This window comes from Chanos chanos, chromosome 4 (assembly GCF_902362185.1).
Source record: "Chanos chanos chromosome 4, fChaCha1.1, whole genome shotgun sequence".
Lineage (NCBI taxonomy): Eukaryota > Metazoa > Chordata > Actinopteri > Gonorynchiformes > Chanidae > Chanos > Chanos chanos.
Genome location: NC_044498.1, coordinates 38,351,655 through 38,377,713, shown reverse-complemented (window position 1 = coordinate 38,377,713; position 26,059 = coordinate 38,351,655). Strand labels below are relative to the sequence as shown.

Below are 26,059 nucleotides of genomic sequence, written 5' to 3'. Positions count from 1 at the left end.
CAGTTCCATGAGTATCTGTCCCACTCCTGCCTCACTCTGTCCCCAGTGAGAACAACTAGTGCTATTGAAAGCTCCCACCATTAGAAACATGTACACAAAGGAGTTCTGACTCATGCAAAAGGCCTGACATGATGTACTGTTCAAGTAAACAGACAAAGTGAAATGAGTGCATGTATTCCCAGGATGACTGATGTGCAGTGTGTAAGAGACAAGGGCCAGGTCATACAAAGGGAAAGAGGGCCTATGGATACTGGTGTACAGATGTGGACAAATTTGTCGCTCATTGAAACAATGCTTCGTTCCTCTTGAAAAATGAAGAAATTAAAACAACTGTCTCATGTCTACCTGTATGCCTTTGGTACGTCATAGGTAAAGCAAAGAAAGTGTGATAAATTAGATAAATTATTGCTTATTCTACAAAGATGTTCTAAAGTGGCCGGGACAGATTTTTTGGTACCCCTAGTAAAGATCTTAAATAATTGGATTGTAGTAATATTTCAAACTAACTGTTTTCTTTAATTAGTATCACACATGTCTCCAGTCTTGTCATCAGTCATTCAGCCTATTTAATTGGAGAAAAGTAGTCACTCTGCTGTTTGGTATCATCGTATGCACCACACTGAAGATGGACCAGAGAAAACAAAGGAGAGAGTTGTCTGAGGAGATCAAAAAGAAAATGATAGACAAGCATGGTAAAGGTAAAGGCTACAAGACCATCTCCAAGCAGCTTAATGTTCCCGTGATTACAGTTGGAAATATTATTAAGACGTTTAAGGTCCGTGGGGCTGTAGCCAACCTCCCTGGATGGAAAATCAACCCCAGATTGAACAGAAGGAAAGTGCAAATGGTAGACAAAGAGCCAAGGAGAACTTCCAAAGACATACAAGCTGAGCTTCAAGGTCAAGGTATATCAGTGTCTGATCGCACCATCCGTCACTTTTTGAGCGACAGTGAGCGCAATGGAAGACCCAGGAGGACTCCACTGTTGAAAGAAAAACATAAAAAAGCCAGACTGGAATTTGCTCAAATGCGTATTGACAAGCCACAATGCTTCTGGGGGAATGTCCTTTGGACAGGCGAGACAAGTGAAGCTTTTTGGCAAGTCACATCAGCTCTATGTTCACAGATGAAAAAATGAAGCTTTCAGAGAAAACACCATACCGTCTGTGAAACATGGTGGAGGCTTGGTTATGTTTTGGGGCTGCTTTGCTGCGTCTGGCACGGGGTGCCTTGAATCTGTGTAGGGCACAATGAAACCTCAGGACTATCAAGGCGTTCTGGAGCCAAACATACTGCCCAGTGTCAGAAAGCTGTCTCAGTTGCAGGTCATGGGTTCTCCAACAGGAATGACCTAAAACACGCAGCTAAAAGCACCCAAAAATGGCTGAGAACAAAACGTTGGACTATTCTGAAATGGCCTTCTGAGACCCGATCTGAATCCTATCAAACGTCTATGGAAAGAGCTGAAACATGCAGTCTGGAGAAGGGACCCCTCAAACCTGAGACGGTTGCAGTTTGCTCAAGAAGAATGGTCCAAATTACCTTTTGACTGGTGCAGATTTGAGAGCTACAGAAATCGCTTGTTTGCAGTTATTGCCTCTAAAGGTTGTGCAACACAATATTAGGTTAAGGGTCCCATCATTTGTCTGTGCCATTTTCATTTGTTTTATCATTGAAAATATTTTGTTGAATCAAAAGCAAAGTCTGATTTTTATTAAATATTGAATAAACAATGATGGATGTCATTTCTTTGTTAGTTATTTCAGAGAAAATTGTGGCTCCTCATTTTCGTGGAATGGTACCAACAAATTTGTGTGGGTGAGAGCAGGATGCACCTAATCCAGATGGCACCTGTCTGTATGTGAACAAAGCAGAACAGACTAAAATAGTGGCTACAGTAAACATCATATAAAATGAACACCGTAATGTAATACCAGAAACACTCCACTCCTATCGATGTAAGTCAAGCAAATTTGACGTTATGGAGCTTAAAGTGGGACAAACTGGATCAACAGGTATGCTAACGGAAAGTATAATGTGTTTGCTGTGTTCAGCAAAAAGTCTTATTAAATATTGAAGCCATTGTAATATTTTATATTTATATGAACCGCGAAGAAAGACAACATAAACTGAACAGAGGAATGAAGCTTTGAAATTGTGATTCCACACCTAAGGACAACACCTCCAAAAATATCACTAGCTCTGCAGGTGATAAAGAAAATGCATGGATGTTTGTATTAGAATGTGTACTCTCCTCTCGGATAGCTATTTCTATTTGTCTTTCTCATAAGACACAAGACCAAAGAGAAACCTGCTGTTTTGGTATGGAGTATGCATTTGTGATGTGTTGTACCAGGTACTTTTTGTTTCTAAAGAGCAACAGAAATACTCCATATCTCAAAGATGGCTTTGGGGGGGGGGGGGGGGGGGGGAGCCCGATAAATAGTCATTGCCAATGTGTCCAGTTTCATCACCAATCATAACCATGCCCAAACTGGGGTCATAAATGTTCTCTACACACCTCTTAGCCATCTGTCAAAATATTCATTTTTTTGACATGAACTAACTTTGATTGGGATTAAGGGTGGTACTCACGATTATATTAATGAAAACTTTTTGGGTAAGAGCTATGCATTGCAACAGCAAGCCAAACATGCTCCTGTTGCCTTACTCAACAATCTCTCTCCACTACTGCATAATCTCACTTGGAAAAAAAAAATGATTGGGTTAATTATATTGAATACACAGTTTTGGTCATATACAGCAATCCTTTTATTTTTCTTTTGGCAAGATTTGAATATTCATGACAAACATATACAGCTACGACGTTTTCAAGCCTGTAATACTAGAAAGGATTAGATGGAAAATGACAAATAACTTCAAGAATCAAATTGACTCATTCGTCCATTCATTCCTTCCTTCCTTCATTCATTCATTCATTCATTCATTCACTCATTCATTCAGGAACTTATGTGATACTCATACGACATATAAATACAATGCCATCCAAACTTTGGATGCATAATCATCGGTCTCACAGAAGTCTGGAACATTCCTTCTGAGTCTCAGCCAAAGAGTGTCCTTGTCACTTCTCCTTCCTTTTACATATTTAGCTCATGCTCTTATCCAGAATGACTTAGAGGGTTTTTTTTTCTATTTAAATGTACTCTATCATAATGTATCATTTTAATATCAGTGTACCTTTAAGCCACAATGATGCACACAAAGGAAAGGTAACAATTTAAAAGTCTGTGGTAAACCAATCTAATGTGGTAGCAAGGCATTTTCTGTTCTTGGTCTTTCCATCATGAGTCTTCTTTTTCCAGTCAGTCATGGTGGTTTGTTGATGTAACAAACTCCCACTGACTCACCATGACTTGGGCCAACAGTCTGTGTGTTTGGCTTCGTTGAGACGTGAAAGGGCAAAGTTTTAAAACTGGGGAGGTTTGGAGGCAGAAACGTTCTTGACGTTTGCAAAAAAACATACTTTAACATATGTGTTTATTTGTTCGTTTATTTTGCTATTTTTCTGGAATCCAAATCAATTTAGAGATAAGATGGGTAACTTGGTTAGAGTTTTGGAAATGGTTTTTATTTTCAGCTGGAAATTGGGTAGTGACGATGACTTGTCTTTTTTCCGACCACATGAATACTCTGGTCATCATCAATCACTGAGGTGTGCTGGAATGTCTTCTGTGTGTAGGAGACATGAAAGTAACTGGGTCTAAGACTCTGTTGAATCAGTATAACCACACCACAGTCAATTATCTTTAAACATAGTTCTAAATAGGAAGAACGGTTTGCTTTATGATCACCAGCACCATTCAAATCTCAGGGAGGGGTGCAAATAGAGTGCAACTGCTTATCTAGCAAAATAAGCATCACAAACATAACATGACCCTACATAGCACAATGCAGGCCTGCTCTAATGGAGCCCAAGGCCCTCCAGTGGTTGTGAGCCTAAAATGTTCAGTGTATGTGTCTCTGTTTTCAGCCCAAGAATTACACTGGCACTTCACTCAAGCAAATGAGAAAGAAAGTATCAAAGATGCATGGCACTGATCTCGGTTCTGCACACAGTTTTATGTTATCTCGCTATAACCGCATTTGCAAATGTACAAAATGTGGAACGGTATTGCTCACTCAGGAAGAAAGTTCTGGACAAGTGTTTGAATTGAAAGTGATTAGCTTAGTCAAGGAAACTAAGACTTGCCAGCATGTTGTAAATTAGTAGATCAGATATGGCTTGTGTCAATATTCCCTCCCAGTAATGGACTTTTGGTCAGTCATGAATATGTCTATGTTTCTCTATTAGAATGTAATTAAGGACGTCAGAGTTTGTCTTTATGTTTGTCTTTCTTTATCAGACCTCCTGGTTTGTGTGCCCTGCCCTGTGTCATTTTGCCACATCTACCTGCACTTCTTGTCTTGGCAGGAATGAACTGACGGCATGCTGCTTTCATGGTTATCATGTTCATTGTGGGATCTAAATGTTCCAGAAACTGTCTCAAAAATTTAATAAAACTGAGTAGAATTTTTTTGTCAAAAATAAACACACAAGAACAAAAGTTTGCTTGAATTTTCAGCCTCCAGTAGTTATGGAGCTATAAATGATCAACAAAGATAAACAAATGTTTTGTTTGATCTAATGTGTGTACGTGCGTGTGTGTGTGTGTGTGTGTGAGAGAGAGAGAGAGAGAGAGAGAGAGAGAGAGAGCCTGTGTGTGAGTGTGGGTAGGTGGATGGGGAGTTACATTTGCAACTCAAAGTCCTCACAAACAAGGGTCACACTTAAACAGAAATCTGGCCTTGAGAATATTTATTCTTCAAAGTAAACCAGAGCCAGACTTACTGCAGGGGTGAAAGGTGAATGTGAGCACAGCTCATTGCTGAATTTAAGACTGTTTGATCTCAATCACACAGTTTTCCCAAAAGTGTGAAACCAGACTAAACAAAGCAGATGAAAAGTAGGACCAAGATAGCATATTCCCAGCTACTCTCTAAAGTCAGCTGAGGGCATGTGCACTGTTCCTCTCACTCCCTGTATCAACAAAGGAGGCATAAGTTAGTCTGAGGGCTCTCAATCTGAAAAGCTCTTTGAAACACATCATAGTGCGTCCAAGATCACTCACAGAACAAAGTAATGTCTAAACAAATTCTGACAACCCTAGCAAGTGTCCCTACTGTGGACTTCATCTGAAGTAGGTCCAGTACAGAATTGGTATTTTCACAGCGAGATGATGTCCTCAAATAACTAAAACAAGAATTACTCATTTCTGACAAGGAATAATCGATGTATGCAAACAATAAATTATTTCCAACTGAAATTTCAAAAGATTTGAAACATAAATTTACCCTGTTGAAGCAAATTGACATGTTTACAAGTAGATAGGTATTTGCATATTTATGAATTGCAAAAAACAAAGAATAACGAATCAGAGCGATGAACCAGGGTGACATTAGTGTATGAATTTACATGGAAAAGAAATCATTTGTAGTCCTAAGATCTTGAATATTTGAACCCTTTGTATATCCAACAAAAATTTACATTTCTTATATTAAGTCAATATGTCTGTTACGTGGGATGTTGTCTGGATTGTGGGCCTTAGAGGAGGTAAATCCTATTTACCCCAGCTTTTAGTTTAAACCAGATTTATTGTAATTTATATACAGATGTCTCACCTGCTGTATGTTTCTGGCCTTCCCCAAAACAAAATAAAGGTGTATGTAATTATACTAAATTTGATTTTTAAAGCAACCACCTGTGACCTTTCCTGATGATAGAGACCAGTTCTGAACTTGGTTAAAGTGTCAGATACTGTTTTTTGCATGAAGATGAGTTTTAAAGCATAATGAAAACTTTTTTCTTTTGATGATATTTTAGTACTCTAATTAACATGTCAGTAGAGAAAGAAGCTACAACTGGTGTCAGAAAATCCTTGGGTGTTTCTTTTAATATGGAAGTGTATGCTTAAAGCATTCCCATCAGAGTTAACCTTGTTCTCCACTACATTTGCAGCTGTAGCCAAAAGTCCCACCTGACTGCTGTTCTTTTCATTGCTACCAAGAACGTACATGTGCAACTTGTTTCACTCAAACAAGAAGAGAATAAATTACCATGATCTTTAGTGTCCTGGCATTCAGTTTGTTTTTCAACTCTGCATCTAAACTTATTTCTGAATAGTACAAATATAAAATACACATCACATATGATAGTTCATTGAAATATATCTCCCAAACTTCTTTCTGAGAAATGTTTGCTTGGCATTGGAAGAAAGCAAAAATATATAAATTCATGTTGAGACACAAGTCTTTTGTTCTCCTGAAGAAAAGCAGGTGTGTCTTGACGTAGCTAATATGGAACAATCTGCCTCTCAGCTTAGTACTCAGATTGGCACCATTACACAAAAACTGAAGACAACAGCATCAACATGGCATTGTCCTACAGCAAGCTGATCCCTTTCAGCACGTTCCTCGACTGACAGGTGTGACAGCAGAGTCTACTTTTAAACCTGTTCTCTGCTGAAAGGAAGTTGGGTGAAACATGTGGAAACAGGGTAAAGATAGCATTCCTCACATGATTCCTTCATTCATTTTTCAACATCTCCATTACCCCTCAAAGCAATAGTAACAGCCAAGGAAATTAGTGCATAATGAATGTTTGCTGTCATGATATCCAATGTCTATTTTAGTTGCAGCAACCAGGAACTGCAGGGAAAAACTTACTGATAAATCAAATGTGTTCAAAGACAGCAATGTATAAATATAGATTTTTCTTGTCTACCACACCCACCATTAAACATGTAAGTGTGTCAGCCTTCCACTTGATTCAATGAAACACTGACGAGTAACTAATCTTTGAAGTTGATTAAATAGTAATGGATAAGTTATTTTTCTTGTACCTGAGTGCACAAGGACCTGGGCGTCTGAACTTCGTGGCAAAAAAAAACAAACTTTGAGTGATTTCCAATCTTACAAGAACAGTCTGTCTACAGTGGTCAACAGGGACTTTCAATTCTTACTGAAACTTTTCTTGGCTTTCATTTTATTAGTCCTGGATGATCATGCAGTACTACAAATTAATGGCAAAAATCTTACTCATCTATTTCTGCATTGCTCCTATATTAGTTTGTCTTCCTCTGAAAGACAGGCTTGTTTACTTTGATGTCTAATCCTGGTGTCCACGGGATTCCTCAGGTCTGATGAAGCAGATAAAATCCCCTCTTGTGGCAGAACAAACAACTGGCTTACAAAATTTGTACTGGCCCACTTTTCAGGGCAGCTTGCCGCCACATTTATTACAGTCATCAACTATGCTGCTGCTGCTGCTGCTGCTGATGATGATGATAACGATGATGGAAACTAGTGTATTCTGAATGCACGCTGTCATGATATCAAATACCTATTTTATTCACAGCCATTTTTATTCACAGCATCGGGTGTGGTGAACATGTTAGCTGTGTAAGTAAACACTCGATATGATTACCAGTATGTCTGATACATTCATTGCAACAATGATTCCACTCCTTGTTCGTTCACAAAAACTCAAAATGATACTCTCCCATTTTTCCTTGTGTTTTCACTGACCTGAGATGTATTTGCAATATGACCCTGGCTGACAATCTAATCAAGTCAAACATGGTTTTGTGGGGAGCACTGGTACATTATAGAAATCGGCAGAGCAAGCGAAGCATGAAAATGCTGCCTTGTTGAGACTATTAGACGTACAGCATTTTTCTGGTCTTGGCTCCAAGTTTTTAACAGAACATGCCAGAACATTTGTTTGAATCTCCCGCTATCCATTTTTACTTTGCGATCAATACCTTTTTCAGACCTCAGTGCAAGCTGTTGTAGTTTTAAAGGAAGTAGTATTCAGACCCTGCAATGAGATAAGCCATTGAAAAACTACAATTCCCACAAAAGCCCAAATCGAGTTCCTGGCTTTGGAGACGTGCGAAAATCCGATGTTATGATTGGTTGTATACCACTGACTGATCACATTCTAGCCAATTAGACGTCATCTGGATTAAAGAATGTGGGCCACAAACCGGCGTAATGCCAGCGCAGAGAAAGTGCCACGACTCCAAAGAACACGGTTGTCTGTGAGGCTGGGAGACGGACACTGGGGATACGTGTCTTTGCGTTGGACTGAGTAATCAGATTTAAAAGTAGCTGCTTTTAATCAACGTGTCTAGTACTCTAGCAACAACTGGTGAAAGGTAAGGTTATGAAGATATGAACCCAGCTATACGTACTTCAGTCTTGACTTAGCTTTTCCTTTTCCGATAACTGTATACAATATTTATTCTGTCTCACAACCGAAAAAGTTACTCGATCGCTAAAAATGGCATGTCTTGCCAGATGTGTAAACCTTGCCATTGGAAGACAAATAACCATGAGCGAGTTAAATAATCAACTTAGAGGAAATCTACATTAGCAAGCTAGCTAGCTTATTCATTTTACAGAATGTAAAGTCCTCCGCTGAACTTTTCTATGAACAAACGTAATAATGTTATGTCTCTCAACATTTATATACTTTTCTCCAACCACAAGTCAGCAGGTAACTTCTTCCAAAAGTAATCAGTTATCCAAGTAGGTCGGCTATTTTTCGTAACACTCGAAGTAAGTCAAGTAAGTTAGCTAGGATGGCTAGTGCATTGACAAAGTCGTCTCATTGTTAAATTATTGTCTTTATCAAGCTATCTAGTTTAGTGTTTAATTTATGTAGTCATTACAATAACGTAAACTCTAACAACATTAAGTAATGCAGTTGGTGAGCCTCTTGTGATGTAGCCAGTAACTATTAAAATGCCAATAAGATGTCCGTGCAGATGGCAGTGTGGATACCCATAGCGGAGTCAGCACAAATGATATTGGTGATACTGTAGCTTTATGTTAGCAGCGGACGTAGCCATCTATACGGAAATCCTTTACGATTTACGATTGTGTTCCAACTGCTCTGCATTGTGTGAACCAGTCAGTTAAACTATTACGCAGTTGTGGCAGAGTTTGATCTGGCATGGTTAACTGTCGCAACATGATTTTAAGGACATCCTTTTCTTTAGCTGTGGTAGCTGTTAATCTTAGCAAGCCTACACTAACGTAATGTTCATCAACTCCAAGTTCTGAGGACCTAGCAAACTGCACAATGTATTTAATGCATGGCCCAACTGGTCTGATAATCTGCGAGCTCAGTAATTAATAGATAAGTCGAATCAGGTGTGATACTTTTGCGGCTGCTCAGGAGTGGTGGTGCGAACCACTGCTCTAACTGGCTTATACATATGAAGACCTTGAACTTGAATGAACCTGTTACTTTTATTGTCCCTTTGGTTTTAACCATCTTTAAGACTAACATTTTAGTGCAGTTGTTCTTTGACGTTGCCATAAACAAAAGCTATAACTGGCCTGCTTTGAGAATTCTGAGGTCCTAGACAACTCTTTTTTTTTTTTCTTTCTTTTTTTTAAGCTTCTCAGTTGATGTGTAATATAAAATGTTTGATGGCTTCTGCTCTGCACACCTGGCACACAAAGTATCAATCAAAGTGAGGCAGTATATTCTCAGATAAGACATTTCAAATGTGATATAGAAACATTATTTCGTATTAGCCTTCAGTCAGGATTTTGTTGATTGCCTGTACAGCTATAGCCGTTTTATGTGTTCCTTCAGCTGGATTTTGGTTAGGCTGGATGATCACTGAAAAATTTATGAATGCTGAAGGCGCTGTCTTGGACCAGACACTCTATCCTGTTAGAATTATGGATGTGAGAAATATGCTTTGGCAGCAGTGTGTGGGTATGGCAGGTAGGGGAGGGACAGAGAGGTGTATTCTGTAACTCAGTTGTCTGCAGTTGTTGAAAATGACTGTTTGGATTTCTTTATAAAAGAGACCTTTCTTCACAGTGCATTGCGAGCCGTCTGCGCTTCTCATCTTGGATATTTATTTTTTAGTTAGAAGGACTGTGCATGGTGACTTTCCAGAGTGTATCTCCACCTATCCTTGGTCCAGCTGTGGTTTTATTGTTGAAGTCTAGCAATACCTGGATAAGTTAGGCAAGTTCCCAAATCATTTGACATATGGCCCTTGTATTTGTTTTGCCTAATGGTGATGGATGTTTGACAGCAAGGTCAAGGAGGAAGAGACTAGAAGATCTCTCGTTTCTTCTTTTTTGACTTTGTCTGTAAGTTTAGGTGTGTTTGGACTGTGAACACAAAGCAAAGATTGCGTGAGATAAGGCTAGCAGTTTGAGAAGTGAAACTTAGACTAACCATTTATTGCATCAATCAAGAGTCTTTGATGCAAGCTCACTTATAATGTCAAAAGAACTTTGAATTAAAGAGAACCACTGCGGAGTCAAAAGCATTAGTTGTGGTGACTGTCTTTTCCCGTCCCTTTGACAGATTTTGACAGGACAGGGACATCTTTAATCATGGACATCTACGATCCCCAGACGCTTGGCATCATGGTGTTCGGTGGATTCATGGTAATCTCAGCCATTGGGATTGCCCTGGTCTCCACCTTCTCCATGAAGGAGACGTCTTACGAAGAAGCGTTGGCAAAGCAGCGCAAGGAGCTGGGGAAGACCCAACCTCAGCAACAGCGGTCTGAGAAGAAGAAGAAAGACAAAGCAGCAGAGAAGAAGAACCGAGCAAAGAAAAAGGAAGAGAAGCCCAACGGGAAGCTCCCAGAGGCAGAGTCTGCTCCTGAAGGCAGCTCTGCTGCTAATCAACCAGATGCAGCCCCTCCTACACCACCTACCCCCGAACCTGCACCGGTCCAAGCTCCGACCTCCAAAACTAGCCCAGCTCCCACTTCAGCCCAGAAACCTACAGTGGCTCCTACTCAGAAATCGACTCCTCCTGCTCCTGCCCCAGCCCAAAAATCTGCACCTGCCTCAAACCAAAAACCTGCCTCCTCTGCTCCTGCCCCTAAACCAACTCCGGCCCCGACTCAAACTACGACCCCTGCTACGGCAACACGTCCTGCCCCTGCAGAACCCCAACCTGCTCCGTCACCCAAGGACAAGAAGAAAAAGGAGAAGAAAGTGGCCAAAGTGGAACCTGCGCAAACTCAGGCCGTGACAAAGTCAGCTCCAAAACAGGAGACGGCAGTGAAGGAGGTGCCAGTGATGGCAGTGCCCCCAGTGGGTACCCAGAAAAGTGCACCTCCAGCTGCCAAAGCAGAGGAACAAAAGTCAGAGGCTCCTTCTAAGAAGAAAGGATCATCCAAGAAAAAAGCAGAGCCTGGTAAGTGGTTTTGTCCTCGTTTCTTTGTATCAACTTCGTAAGATTTTGAGGTAGAGAAAGTCCAGGAATAAGAGCAATAAGTGTTCATACTTGCCGTTTGACCACACGACTCTCGAGTGACTAATCCATTACCACCATTATTGGACAGATTATGCGTATGACCTTGAAGTTGTGTGATAAACTTGATGTTTATGGCTGTCTTACTCTAGTCTCTAGTCTTTGTAGTTCAGTCTGTCCAGGACAGGACACCACTTTACTGAAAAATGTGTGCTCTTGCTGGATATCCCTTAAGCCTGTGAATGTACTGCAATTAGGTGTGTTAAGACACACACATGGGCCGCCAAGAAAAAGGCAGGTTTAGTTCGGCATGTACACTCAATGCCACAAAAAAACTCATCACAAGGAAACATAAAAGTGAACCTCACAGGTACATTTATAGTCCCTGTTCTGGCCTTAGTCCAGTTTTGTTGATGCGTTTATATTGTAATGAACTAAATTCATTGATTCATCAAGTAATTTGATTATAATGAATTTCAGTTGGACTGAATAGACATATTGAGTGTACTTGGGAAGTTTCTCAGAAGTATGACGTAGAAGGAAATTTCATTGCATCTTGTATTGTGCCTGCATTCAAAACACAAAATGCCGTTGGTAGGCGTGTCGTTTATTTGCAGAATTGTGGGACAAACTGAATCAGCAATTGGGCATTTTAAAAAAGGCTCCTTATGAACAGACGAAATTGACTTCCTTGGCACAAGCTCTATCGGCCATAATACATTCAGTTCTGTCCTGACTTTGAACATAAAAGGAGATAAAGACAATGGTAGGCTATTGACCTCTTGTGCGTTTGTGTGTCATTTCCTGCTATGAAAAAAAACCCCTCTCTCTCATTCATGAGCAATAGCCTCAATGTACTCCATTTCCTGTGTGGAGAAGCCATTGCATAACCTTATCTATGTCTGTTGGTGCTGCCCTAGAAGAGCGCTTTGCAGTTTTACATTTTTATAGATAAATAGAAGTTTAAGTTGTCATATAAATTATTGTAAAAGCAATGATTTAAGGAAGTGTGGTGCTCAATATCACACTTTCTTGGGCTTATTTCTACACATGCGCGCGCGCACACACACTGACAGTCAGGGAGTGCTGAGAAATTTTCCACCCATTTGCGATGTGGTATTGACTTCGCTGTGGTACAAAGCCCCTGTGGGAGTGAGGCCCATGGGAACGAATGATTTTTGGCGCAAGCACAGGTGGGCAAAGCATGGGCTGCCAGAGTGGGCATAGCTCTCGGTGCAGACCAAATCACTTTCCACCCACAGCAGAACAGAGGCTGCACAAGCCTGTTCAAACAGCACTCGCGCATCAGCTGCACCGTTGTATTAACTAACAATGGCTTTCAGTGCCCAGACAATGAGGTTGTCTCTGCAGCCTATAGTGCCATCACTGCCTGGTGCCACTCTACCCTACTGCCATGCCAGGGGAGCATGCCAGCCTAGCCTCGGGGACTGTAGGCGGTAGATAGTTAACCCTGGATGTGAGCTATACTAAATATAATAAAACATTGCATTACAGCTGCATGTGACCCTTGATAACCACCTGTTTTCAGTTTAAAAACAGGCTAAGAATTGAGACCCATGTATTTTAGCTGAGAAAATAGTTATTTGACATGTTAAAGACCGGTCAGATCCAATTTCAGGGCATTGTTTCTTTAAAAAGAAGCAGAGCTCCGGTAACTGTGCTGTGACAGCCCACTCATCTCAAGGGCTCTTAGCTCAATGGCCTCTCACTCTGATTGATCTTTGAGTCGCTATGATGTAAGCACAAACCCCACAGCTTTCAAGAGTACTTCATTAATTCGCCTAGTTATGCTTTATTCATTTATTTTATTTATACCTGTTTCTCTCATTAACTGAAACTCCTATGGACTTGTGTTCACTTTTTAGCCCCACCTGCAGACTCTGCAGATGTGCCATTGTACCTGCCCTACAAGACCTTGGTTGGCACGTTGAAGAGCATGGTGTTCAGTGAGGGGGAGGCTCATAAGCTGATTGAGATCATCTCGGAGAAGGCTGGCATCGTTCAGGACGTCTGGCACACGGTATAGAGACTCAGAAATCCTTGGCATTCAGGTTGCGCTGTCAAGCTTTTAACGTCCGCGTAATGCGTAAATGAACTTGCACAACATTCTCTTTAAGAGAGACGTTTGCCCTTGTGAACACGCTGTTGGAATAGTCGGTAGTTTATGAGGCCAAACAGCTTTTATTTTAATCGCAAATTTCGACGGGTGAATGCACGCACCGTCTAACAGAGCAACATAAGGCAGTCCACTGTGTGTGACGTCTGAAGAATGCCTGAATGGCAACCCTTCTCGCACAGACGTTACACACCGTCCCCAGAGTGTGAGAACGGAGAGCGTCTCAGGGTGCTGACCGACTGGAGCTGGAGTGTCTAAGTCAGACTGTCTGTGTTTTGTGTTTAGGCCACTCAGAAGGGTGACCCTGTGGCCATACTGAAGAAACAGCTGGAGGAGAGAGAGAGACAGCTGGCCACAGAGCAGCAGGACGCGGCGGCAGCCAAGAACCGTCTGAGGGAGCTGACCAAGGTGTGATACCTTAAGCTCTTGTTCGAGCTCACTCAGCACACACCCAACATCACACGACTGCAAACCTTAAAGCTGCCTTTGATGATTCTGCATGTTTGTGCAGTTCTGGTTCATAGCGGTTGCTGATAATGCTCCTGGAACCTTCGTATGTTATATTAAGCAAGCCTTCCTCACGGGCTTTTGATCTGCCTTCTGCAGAAATATAAGCCAGTAAACAGCAGCACAAGAATAACCATCAGTATCTGGAACTGGCACTGCCTAGGGTTTGTCAGAGTATCAAACATGGCTCTGTGAGAGAGTGTTGTAATAACTTGTGCATGTTGGTGAATCACCTGTAGGAGTTGTCTGCCGAGAAGTCTAAAGTTGCTCATGTGGAGACGAAGCTGAGCTCCCAGCTGAGTGCGCGGCAGCAGGAGATGATCGCTCTGCAGGCTCGGATGCAGGCCAGCTACCAGGACCACGTGGCCGAGACACAGAAACTCAATGCCAAGGTCAGGAGGGGCGAGGGCCGATGATGGCTGGGTGAACAATGTGGCATTTATAGGTTGTGTGTGTGTGTGTGTGGGTTATGCTCTGTAATGTCTCTCTTTTTTTTTTTTTTTTTGAGTCGTGGTATGGTCAGGGTTCTGCGGTTATAAAACGGTGGAAAAAAGATTAAGGTGGAAGTTCTGCTCAAATATTACTAAAGTGCTCCTTTTGGAAAATGTCTCTCTTTCATAGGTCTGACAAAGATGGGTTAGTCGTTTCTGGGCCCCCCCACTCTTTCAACGATTGATTCATTTGTCGTGTTTCCAGTATGAAAGTAGCAGATTTGAGTCATCATGTTTGTAATATCCTGCATTAGCCATTCATACAGTATTTACCAATGTCGCACCACTCTGTACTTTCATCCTGCACTCACGCGCGTCTCTTCTCTCTCAGATCACGAGTCTGCAGGAGCAGTTGGAGAAGGGTCCAAATGCCCAGCTTGCACGGCTGCAGCAAGAGAACTCCATACTCCGCGATGCCCTCAACCAAGCCACCAGCCAGGCGGAGAGCAAGTGAGCCTTCCGTTTTCTTTTCCTTTCATGTCATCAGATGAACTGAAGCATTTCCGTCCGCACAGCGCACGGCATTTTAAGCGCTCATTGCACTCAGTTGATTTGTGACTCTTCATTACTTACAAGTAAGTATCAGATTCTTCAGATATGTATAATCTTGACTCTTTGTCAGACAAAACGCAGAGCTTGCCAAGCTTCGGCAGGACTGTGCAAAGCTAACGAAGGAGTTGGGGGAGAAGAGTGACGCTCTGCAGGCAGATGAGCAAGTCAGGAAGAGCCTAGAGGCTAAGGTGGTGGCATCTGAGAAACAGCTCTCTCAGCTGCAGGTGAGTTCAACAGTTACGTAATGACCTCGGGAGACAGAACACAATATCATCTTCTTCTGACGCTGTTTAAGCCTCTGCCTGTGCAATTTGGTTTTCTTATCGTAAACCGCCACTTTTCTTTGGCCGCCAGCGCGGTGGGATACTTTTTTTTTTTTAGACTTGCCGGGAAAGCGTAGCGTTTTCCCCCTACGCCATGCCTGGTTTCTCTAATGGGATTGTTGTCGTGCTGTTGGAACATTTGATTGGCGCCGCGATCATTCAGAACTGTGCTCAATGCGCTGGAATGTGGCCATGCATTAGCAGCCCACAGGGAGCACCTCTCAGAACGTTCTGGAATGTGTGCCTGCCTGAGCACTGCCCCTCTCACTGCTTGGGCTGGCAAGACTGGATAAGAAACAGAGCAATGAATGCTGAAGATGTGGTTAAATGCTATGTCTATATAAGTATACTGGAAAAAGGGCAAAAAAAAAAAAAAAATTCTGCACATGTTTTTCCTTGTTTCAGAACTGAATTAATCAAGCCTGGTGAATTGCGTAAGGTCAAACTTACTGCCCAGTGAAAATTTCGATAACAGTGCATTTGTTATATTCCCATGTCAGAACTGACAGATCTGGTGGGTACTGGTCTGTGCCGAGTTAATGAGTCAGTATGCTGTCAGTTTGATCAGTTAACTTGCCTTAATTACAAACCCGTACAACTGACTGATTCATCAGTACAGTATCACACCTGTTTTACGTGAGACTTGTTACATTACCTTTCTTGGTCCCTGCACTGTCACATTCGTGAGCATGCAGGCCTTGTTAACCTGCCTTAAGTGATTTGACTAACCGTGGCTGTGTGTGATGTGATGTTACTGTTTGTGTGCGCTTCCTTTAGGCGGGTTGGGCGGCAAGCGAACAGGCCCTCCAGAGGAGACTGGAGGAGGTGAGTGAGGAGCTGAGGAAGGCTCAGAGCAGCAGCAGCAGCCTGCAGGGCGAGCTGGAGAAAGCCCAGCAGAGCAGCACCGCTCTCACAGGTCTGTCACTGACTCGCACAACCGATGACGCGTCCGCCTGACGTGCTGACGCTGGAGATTCGTTTTGTTTAATTAGTTTATCAAGCTTTTAATATAGTGTAGTGTGTTCTAATCAGCTGAACCCTATGGGCATTGTTTAGAGCTGAGCAGTGTATTTGTAACCTGACCACTTGTCACTGAGCACATTTCTGGGAGGAACCTTTCACTGCGGCAGCTGTAGTTGGTGCTTAACGAGTGTTTTGTAGAAATGGAGGGTGTCTTTCTAAGGGGCCTGTTGTGTCGCAGAGGCCCAGGCCCGTGCGGCTAACGTGGAAGCGGAGCTGAAAGAGCGGCAAGGTCAGGTGGAAGCTCTGGAGGCCCAGCTGAAGCAGGCGGAGGATGGGAAACAGCAGCTGCAGGCCCAGGTGACCTCCATTCAGGCCCTGCTGGATGCCAGCCAGCACAGAGAGCAGGACACACAGGTGAGTCCAACTGAGCACGGAGTTACTCATTAATGCCGTGAGTGCGTCTGCTAATGACAGACATCAAGTTAAACTTTAATAAACTGTTATTAGGGTTAGGTCTTTCTTCACACGCTCAAATCATAATTTATCATTTGGTATCTTTTGAAATGTCTGTTTTGTATTTATGGGGCTTTTGGTCTGTGAATCCAATATGGATGAAATCTTTCAAATTGCTCACAAAGTTGGAGTGCAAGGTCTGCAGTGATCTTTATAATGTGGAATATCTGTATTTGCAATCATCCTTCCTAAAGACGGCTTCATGTTTATTTTAACAGACTGGGAACACAGCTGAACTGGAACAGTTGCAAAGCAGGTGAGTTTTAGTATCTATGTGTTAGGTTATAAATGTAAGTGATACAAATTTGTCCTCACTTTGGATAAAATGTGCCTTTCAGCCTGGCAGAGAAAGAGAGCAGGGTGGTAGCACTGGAGGAAGAACTAGCCCAGCTAAAAGCTGAGAAACAGTCACCAAGCCAGTAAGTTTCCACTCTTAAATCTACAGCACTGGGTCCAGTGAAGCAACCTAGAAGTCGCTAGTTTTTCTTCTTAATAAATGTGCAGTGATGGTTTTTGTATGGTGTAGGTGTACTTTGTGCCCAGCGGAGAACTTTGACTTGCATTTGTGAAAACTGTGACTGGAAAAGAAATGAATCAGATTCAGTGAACTTTTGCCGTTGTAAAAATCTTTCACCACCTTTGTGTTTTACTCCCCCAGGCAGAGTGAGGGTGTGAAGCAGGTGGCAGATCTTGAGGAAGAGCTGAAGACCCTCAAAGAGGAAATGGAGAGAATTAAAAATGCAAGTCTGCTAAGTTACTACATCCTTTGTTGATCTAAGCATTTTCCTCACAAACCTAATTGGTATGGCTTCCCACATTGAAACATATTTCTCAGATAAAGCAGTTATTGACACTTTTTGTTGTTCTCTTAAATATTTGAAACAGGTTGATGTCACCTCAGAGTTGGAACAGTTGCGAGTCAGGTGAGCTGTGGACATTTTCCTGCCTGTTCAGAGACATTTTCCCGCCTGTTTTTAGCTAATTTACTTCAGGAAGAAGAAGCCTATTTCATTTTTGCATTGTTTCTCTTTTAGTTTAACAGAAAAAGAAGGACAGGTTGCAGCACTCGGAGCAGAGCTTCAGCAGCTGAAGGAACAGGAACAAAACAATGAACAGAAAGTATGTAAACTTTGTGTCGTTGTTTTAACAAGAAAGCATTAAAATGTGAATACATTGTTGAGTAATGATAATTTTAATGTTTTTAACCCTGTAGCCGGATAACCAAGCTGAACTGGAACTTTTGCAGAACAGGTATACTTAATTTAAACTAAACTTCCTACGCCTTACGCTTTTGCAAGTGTCGGTTAATGGCTAAAGCTAGACTGTTTTTTTCCTCCCTAGCCTGAAGGAAAGGGAGACACAGTTGGCCTCTCTAGAAGAGGAACTGAGGCAGTACAGAGAAGTGGAAGCGGCACAGAACGCTAGCCCTGTAAGTTCCCCTGTACACAGCCTTTTAGCCTTACCACATCAAGAAATCCCACTGCATCTAATCGGTTTGGTTTTGTTTTGTTTTGTTTTTTAGGCCTCAGACAAGACAGAGGAGTTGGAGCTGCTGCAAAACAGGTAGATAATTCCTCTTAATTCATTCCTCATTCATTTACTGTTCTGACTCTTTATTACAGTTAATGTACAATACTTATCCCTCTGAGACACAGGGTCTTAAACTTTTTTTCTGGAACTGTGCTCTTATTTTCAGCCTAGCCGAGAAAGAAACACTATTGTCCTCAGTACAGCAGGAGCTGCAGCTACTGAAAGCAGATCTGGAACAGTCAAAGAGTCAGAACAGTGTAAGTCACAACTGTGCGTGTGTGTGTGTCTGGTACAACTTCCGACATTTTCTCACAGAACGCACGTGCACACTTCTCTTTATCTTCTGAGCCCCAGCAGAATTGATGGTCCAGTCATTATAAACACAGTGTCCATTAGTGATGGTCATGTCCTTTTTGATGGCACTTCCTCATTCCACAGTAACAATACCATGTGAGGTCACTCCTTTTGATGTTCATTCTAAGCTGACGTATTTGTTAAATAATACGGACTGATTAACAGTGCAATAATACTTTACAAAGTGAGGGGTACGGGCTTGTATGTAGTGTCTGAATGAGATTCCATTGCTGTTTTTTTGTAGATCACAGCCAACTTCAGTCAGGGCCCAGGCTTGTCTGTGTTTTAAATCATATTGTATGTTAACTGCAGGACAAGGAAGCTGAACTGACAGAGGCTAAGGAGGTTCTTCAGTCTCTCTTCCCACAGATTACCATAGCTACAGAACAGGTAAATGTAGGGTCACATTTCTCTCCTAACAGCTTTGTTTAGCCGAGCATCCATAGTGACCTTTGTCTTTTGTTGAGCCCTTTATATGACCCTTACCTCTCACAGAAACAGAGTCATAAGTATGTGGCCTCTCTCTTTGAATGATCTGATGTAAACTCAATCCTGTTCTGTCCTCTAGTCCAAATGGTTGCAGGAATTTGCAGAGAAGGCTCAGGAGAGTCTGTGTCAGAGACAACAAAGTCAGGAACCTCAGCAAAGCACAGAACTGCCAGTAAGAGCTCCCTTCGTCTTTATTAATACTGACACAGGATGCATCTTTGCCTCTGAGCTCAGTGAAGAGATTTCTTTTTGTTTTGTATCTTATTTGTAGTAGTTAAGATTTGAAATCATTTGGGAAAGCTGACCATAGCTCTAGTTGGTACAGAGAGAAAATATTAAGGGCAATAATAGGTTTATCTGGTAATGTAACCCTTTGGTGCCCCCTACAGGAGACCAAATGCAAGTGTCTTTGTTTTTTGCCAGGAGCTGTTGGCGAAACTGAAGGAGGCAGAGGAAAGCCGTAACACCCTGCAGACAGAGTGTGACCAGTACAGGAGTGTCTTGACTGAAACGGTAAGACTACAATTCTCACAATGTTCACCTCCATCCATCCATCCATTTTCTCCCGCTTATCCGGGACCGGGTCGCGGTGGCAGCAGGCTGAGGAGGGTCGCCCAGACATCCCTTTCCCCGGCTACATCCACCAGCTCCTCCTGGGGGATCCCAAGGCGTTCCCAGGCCAGCCGAGATATATATTTCTCCCAACGTGTCCTGGGTCTTCCCCGGGGTCTCCTCCCAGTTGGTCGCGCCCGGAACACCTCCATAGGGAGGCGCCCAGGAGGCATCCTGACGAGATGCCCGAACCACCTCAACTGACTCCTTTCAATGCGGAGGAGCAGCGGCTCTACTCCAAGCTCCTCCCGGGTGTCCGAGCTCCTCACCCTATCCCTAAGGGTGCGCCCAGCCACCCTGCGGAGGAAGCTCATTTCCGCCGCTTGTATCCGCGATCTCATTCTTTCGGTCACTACCCAGAGTTCGTGACCATAGGTGAGGGTTGGAACAAAGATCGACTGGTAAATTGAGAGCCTTGCCTTCTGACTCAGCTCCTTCTTCACCACGACGGTCCGGTACAACAACCGCATGACTGCCGCCGCCGCCCCGATCCGCCTGTCGATCTCCCGCTCCATTTTACCCTCACTCGTGAACAAGACCCCAAGATACTTGAACTCCTCCACCTGAGGCAGGAACTCAGTCCCAACTCGGAGGGGGCAAGCCACCTTTTTCCGGCATAGGACCATGGCCTCGGACTTGGAGGTGCTGATCCTCATCCCGACCGCTTCACACTCGGCTGCAAACCGCCCCAATGTGTGCTGGAGGTCACAGTTTGATGAGGCCAACAGAACCACATCATCTGCAAAAAGCAGAGACGCAATCCTAAGGCCACCGTACTGGACACCCTCCTCACCCCGACTGCGCCTTGAGATCCTGTCCATGAAAATTAAGAACAAGATCGGAGACAAGGTACAGCCCTGGCGGAGTCCAACACTCACTGGGAATGAGCTTGACTTTGTGCCGAGAATACGGACACAGCTCTCACTGCGGCCGTACAGGGACCGAATGGCTCGCAGCAGCGAACCTGGCACCCCATACTCCCGCAGTACCCCCCACAGGACACCCCGGGGGACACGATCGTAAGCCTTCTCCAGGTCCACAAAACACATGTAGACTGGATTGGCAAATTCCCATGATCCCTCCAGTATCCGTGCGAGGGTGAACAGCTGGTCCGTTGTTCCACGGCCAGGACGGAATCCACATTGTTCCTCCTGTATCCGAGGTTCGACAATCGGCCGCAGTCTCCTTTCCAATACCCTAGAGTAGGCTTTCCCAGGGAGGCTGAGTAGTGTGATACCCCGATAGTTGGAGCACACTCTCCGGTCCCCTTTTTTAAAAATGGGGACCACCACCCCCGTCTGCCACTCCACAGGCACTGTCCCTGACTCCCACGCGACGTTGAAGAGGCGTGTCAGCCATGACAGCCCAACAACATCCAAAGCCTTCAGCATTTCAGGGCGGATCTCATCCACCCCTGGCGCCTTGCCACTGTGGAGTTTTACAATGTTCACCTGCTCTTCACAAATGTCTTTACACATGTTACACTACAGATGCATTTTTTTTGTTCCAAAGCACCAATGTGTTTTTTTTGTTTGTTTTTTTTTTTTTTTAAATGTATTTTTGTTGATTTTTCTAGGATTTTTCACCTTACAATCTACTTATATTTGCCACGAGAGACAAATGTATAAAAATGTGGGGCAGTCCAATTGTAGTATGTGTTAATTATTGTTGGGTAATATAATGTAACGGTGAGATACATTGGAATGAAATGAGGGTGTTGTGAAAATGTGCTCAGGAGGGAATGCTGAAGGACCTGCAGCGGAGCGTGGAGGAGGAGGAGCTTGTATGGAAAGCCAAAATGGCAGAGTCAGAGGCACAGCTCAGACAGGTGAGCTTTGGTTCATGCCTGTGGTGTATACTCCTTTTCCTGCTTTACCTGTGTCGTGCTGGCACGAGCTTTCAACTGGCCTTGTTCTCCTTTACAGGCACTGGAGAGGGCGCACACGTTAGAAGAGACAGCCGAGAGTTTGAGGGCAGAAAGCCAAAACACAGAAAAGGCAAGTGTGTTAGTCACAACTTGATCCTAAGAAACCGCGCGTGGACGATCAAACCAAATATTTCCATGTTTTTATACATTCCATATTTCTCTGACAAATATTTTACCATGTGAACATGACTCATCACCTGTTTTATTTAACAACAACTTCTGAACACAAGCCATTGTGAAGTTCTCTCCTTCTCTTTCAGATTGTAATGTGATGAATTTTTAATTTAACTCATCTCTTGGTCTGTCTGTGTGTGTGTGTGTGTGTGTGTGTGTGTGTGTGTGTGGAGTGTAGCTGAGGGAACAAGTGATGCTTCTGGAGGCCCAGCTGGAGAAACAGGTTGAGTCAGCCACAACAGACAGTCAGAGTTACTCTGAGGAGATGACACAGGTGTGTGAGACCGGGCATGAGGGTGTGCACATGCCCGTCAGCTTCAGTGGCGAATATGTTCAATATCTTACTATTTCTGCCCGCTGGCTAACTGTTGCGTTTTTCTTGTTTTTGATTTATATATTCTTACGAATTTGTTCTAGAAGGTGTTTTGAAAAATAGGGCAACTATGTTAGCTGCTGACTGAGTTAACCCTGTGTGTGTGTGTGTGTGTGCACGCAGCTGAAACAGCTGCTGTCAGATTCTCAGAGTCAGCTGAGTGCGGCCCAACAGGAGGCTCAGGCCCAGAGAGAGGAACTCACCAAGGTGAGTGGCTTTGTCGGCTGTAGTGCCAGCAAGTTCTACACAACCAGTAGCTGGGTTTGTGACTGGACAAGGACCCTGGGGTTAAGGAGCCAGATGAAAATACATGTCTTGACTGAAAGCCCTTTTATATGGTCAGTAATCTTGACTGGGGTCACTTCTGCCTGCAGGCTATGTTGTTGTCTGATGGCTTTAGTCAAAATAGCCATGTCCCATCTGACTAAATCATGGGTAATATTGAATGACAGCTTTGAAGGCTGCATAGCTCTAAACAAGGCTCTTTAGAGAGCATGTGCATCTGCTGGTCTGACTCCCTAAACATTTGTGTCCTTGTGCAGTGGCAAATGAAGGCTGTGGGTCGTGTAGCCTGTCACATGTGACAAAGCCCAGCATTTCCAGTGTTAGTTGGAGGAACAGTGAAGGTGATCCCTTTGCAGTGGTTTGATGGACAGACCAGTGGTTTTGTGTCGAGTGACAGCCCTCATGTTTCAGGTGCGACAGCAGCTGAGTGAGATGACGGAGAGTGCCCAGAGAAGGCAGGAGGAGCTACAGGCCTCTCAGGTTGGGGTGTAGAGCCACTCAGGGGTCTCCATGCAAGCTGCTAGTAGTTGGGAATACTGGACACAGATTGCTATGACCGCTATCAAAGTTGTCTGAACACTTGTATGTGTTTAGGGTTTTACCAGCTTATCAAGAATTCAGCTCTGTCCTGTTGGTCTATCCACTGTGTCCAGTATTTCCCCAGGAGCAAAAGCCAAGTCACTCACAACGCTAACAATACCTTTTGTTTTTGTGCCACCAGCTACAGTAATTAATCACACTCGCTTCACTCGTTTGAGCATGTACAACCTTTGGCTTCATCCTCTTGCTCACGTTCCTAACACTTGATTTTGCTCTGTCGCCTTTTCTCATCTCTTTTAACCCAATGATTGTTGGTTTTTTTCCAGCTGAGAGTAGAATCAACACTAATGGACACAATAACAGAACTCTCTTTTGTTTGTTACAAATTCACTTGATGTTTACTTAATTTTGAAAAATTTTGGATTTTGAAAAGTTTGGATTTTTTTTTTCCAAACATAAGGATGTGTGCGTGTGATTTTTGTGTGTTGGCAGACCTATGCAGATGCGTGTCTGATATTTTCTGTGTGTGTGTGTGCCTGCACTTGTCTGTCTGACATGTTGTGTGCATGCATGTGTTCTGTCTAATGCACAGACACTATGTATTGTGAGAGCTGTTTCTTGTCTCGTCCAGGTCCAGGTGCGACTGGAGCAGACTGAGGAGAAACTGCAGGAGGAGGAGCTCCAGAGGCAGCAGCTCTCTGAGGAGTATGAGCAGGTCAAGTCCACAGTCCCCTCCTTCAGCATGTTCACACGTCTACATGCAGACAGTTTTTGCTCCTGGAACGACATGTTCACATTGAAATTTGAGTTTCATTATTACTAAAACACTAGCCAGGGAGACTGCTAGTTTGCCTGGTCACCTGCTTCTTAATATAGGACGATTAATGATTTTTCTTCTCTCTCACTCTCTCTCTCTCTCTCTCACAGGCCTTGAAAACAGTTACAGAGCTTCAAGCCCAGCTGGATCATCTGAAAGCTTGTGGGGATGCATCTTCCTCAGACGGCGAGGATGTGGCCCAGCTTAAGGTACTTAGCATGTCTGATTAGCATGCGCTGCGTTTAAAGCGCGTCCTTTCCGAGCTTTAGACTGTTTTTCCAACTCTGCACAAACTTAAACTGAGTATAAGACATACTGTTTAAAGGCCAGCAGCTACGTGTCACATTTTAAGATGTCAGCTTTTAGGTCAATATAGAGTGATTCTGTTGAATTTTGAAAACTAAAAACTGATTGATATGAGTTGATGTTTTAGGAGCGCCTGGATAAAGAAAGGAAACTGACCAAAGATCTTGGCCAAGCAGCCACTAAACTTCAGCAACTCCTGAAAGCAAGTCAGGAACAGCTAGCCAAAGAGAGGGACACGGTGAGGGTCCTCCAGGACCGACTTCAGGGAAAGGTAACACTGACACTACAGCAATAAGTTATGGTGCACGTATGTATGTGTATGTTTATCTGTCTATATTTAATAGCGTCAGCACATTTTGTGTTATACCATCAGTAAACTATTTGTTGTCTTTATTCCAGGATGGGGTTGAGGAGCCAAAGCAAGGGACCTCTGTTTGAATTTAAGGACACTACAAAATTTGCCAAAAATGCCTTACAATGACCAAACTTATGCATTCCTGAATACTATTTTATGTACTGTTGTTAAAATTACACTTGTATAAGTAATCAACCTAATGAATTGTTATGTGGAAAGCAAACTTTTTATGAAAAGAAAAACAAACTCTGCTGGGACAGTTTTGTCAAGACAAACATTCCATCAAAAAGTGTTCTGGCTATGTCAGAAATTAATCCTAAACTGCCTTATATTTTCTAAATTCCCTCCCACCTCCCTACTCCCATGGCTCAGTGTTAAAAGGGAACTTGTATGTGCGTTAAACGTGCATCGACTAGTGCAATTACTTTTAGTGGTGGAATAGAAGGAACATTTTATGGTACATGATCACAATTCATGGAGTGCCCTCTACTCTTTGTAGCTGGCTGTGACACAATTATATGAATTTGATATGTAATAAACTATAATGTAGCTTTAATGTGTTATGATGGTTTATTACAAATTGAGAGATTTACTTTTCTATTTTTTCCATCACTTTGGTTTTGTCATTGCAGGTTTAAAGTTGTTGCTATGGGCCACAGGTGCTAGGTTTTAAATATAATAGTTCTCATTCAATCCATGAGAAACTCTTTAGCCATGGCAAGAGAGAGAGACACACACAAAAAAAAATCATACTAAATGGAATCAAGGCTCTTTACCTCAGAAAAACATGCAGGGGATGGATGTTTGTAATTTCTGTCTAAAATGCTAGGATTTAAATTTTGTCTTCCAACAATCTCACTCACTGTTCAGTGTAACAGAATTCAAAAGAGTATTTGCTTTGACCAAAACCACAAATATTTTATGGTGCTAGATGCTATATATGGAAGCCATGTATACAGTTTGAATGTATAGCACTTAATGTATTAGTGAAGCATCTGACTGTTTTATATAACTGAAATTCCTTACCAACCAGAAGACTTTCCTCTGTTGCCCTGAATAGAAGACAATACTGCAATGCTTCACCTAACAGGTGTAGTATCAGACATGCCTTCAACTGACTGAAATAATTGTGTACGTGACCTGCATCGGAAGATAGAAATCCAGGACAGCACTGGTGTCTCAAATGCATCTTCAGTAAAAGTGAGAGGAAGTCGCGTATCCGTTATCGCGTAATGAGGAACTGATGAGCTAATGTTGTAATTGATTGGGAATGGTCCAAAGGGAGTCCCATAATGAGTATAATGTTTTACTGTATGCAAACCTTTGTTATAACCTTATATTTATGTCCCATTAAAGTTCACAAAGCGTAAGCTTGATGACCACTTCTGGGCAGGCCCATGACACTTTTTTACACCTGACTGGGGAAAGAGAAAGAGTCAGGCAAGTTCTTTCATAAAAATCAGGCTGACTGTTACGTGCAGTGCTCTCTGGCACTCATACTGGTGG

At 42.9% G+C, this 26,059-nt stretch overlaps 1 protein-coding gene across 1 annotated transcript; it reads left to right on the top strand.

Annotated features, from left to right (window-relative positions):
- Nucleotides 1–8,082: 8,082 nt before the first annotated feature.
- Nucleotides 8,083–25,109, top strand: rrbp1a (ribosome binding protein 1a). The gene is made up of 30 exons (XM_030770388.1): nucleotides 8,083–8,219; nucleotides 10,403–11,248; nucleotides 13,192–13,346; nucleotides 13,728–13,850; nucleotides 14,189–14,341; nucleotides 14,772–14,890; nucleotides 15,063–15,216; nucleotides 16,093–16,231; nucleotides 16,517–16,692; nucleotides 17,010–17,047; nucleotides 17,130–17,210; nucleotides 17,450–17,531; nucleotides 17,677–17,714; nucleotides 17,826–17,910; nucleotides 18,005–18,042; nucleotides 18,133–18,220; nucleotides 18,314–18,354; nucleotides 18,488–18,578; nucleotides 18,988–19,065; nucleotides 19,244–19,336; nucleotides 19,588–19,677; nucleotides 21,512–21,604; nucleotides 21,702–21,773; nucleotides 22,056–22,151; nucleotides 22,374–22,457; nucleotides 22,947–23,015; nucleotides 23,707–23,790; nucleotides 24,003–24,101; nucleotides 24,326–24,469; nucleotides 24,598–25,109. The coding sequence occupies exons 2-30, from the start codon at nucleotides 10,432–10,434 to the stop codon at nucleotides 24,634–24,636; spliced, it is 3,459 nt and encodes a 1,152-aa protein (XP_030626248.1). The 5' UTR covers nucleotides 8,083–8,219; nucleotides 10,403–10,431; the 3' UTR covers nucleotides 24,637–25,109.
- Nucleotides 25,110–26,059: the final 950 nt, after the last annotated feature.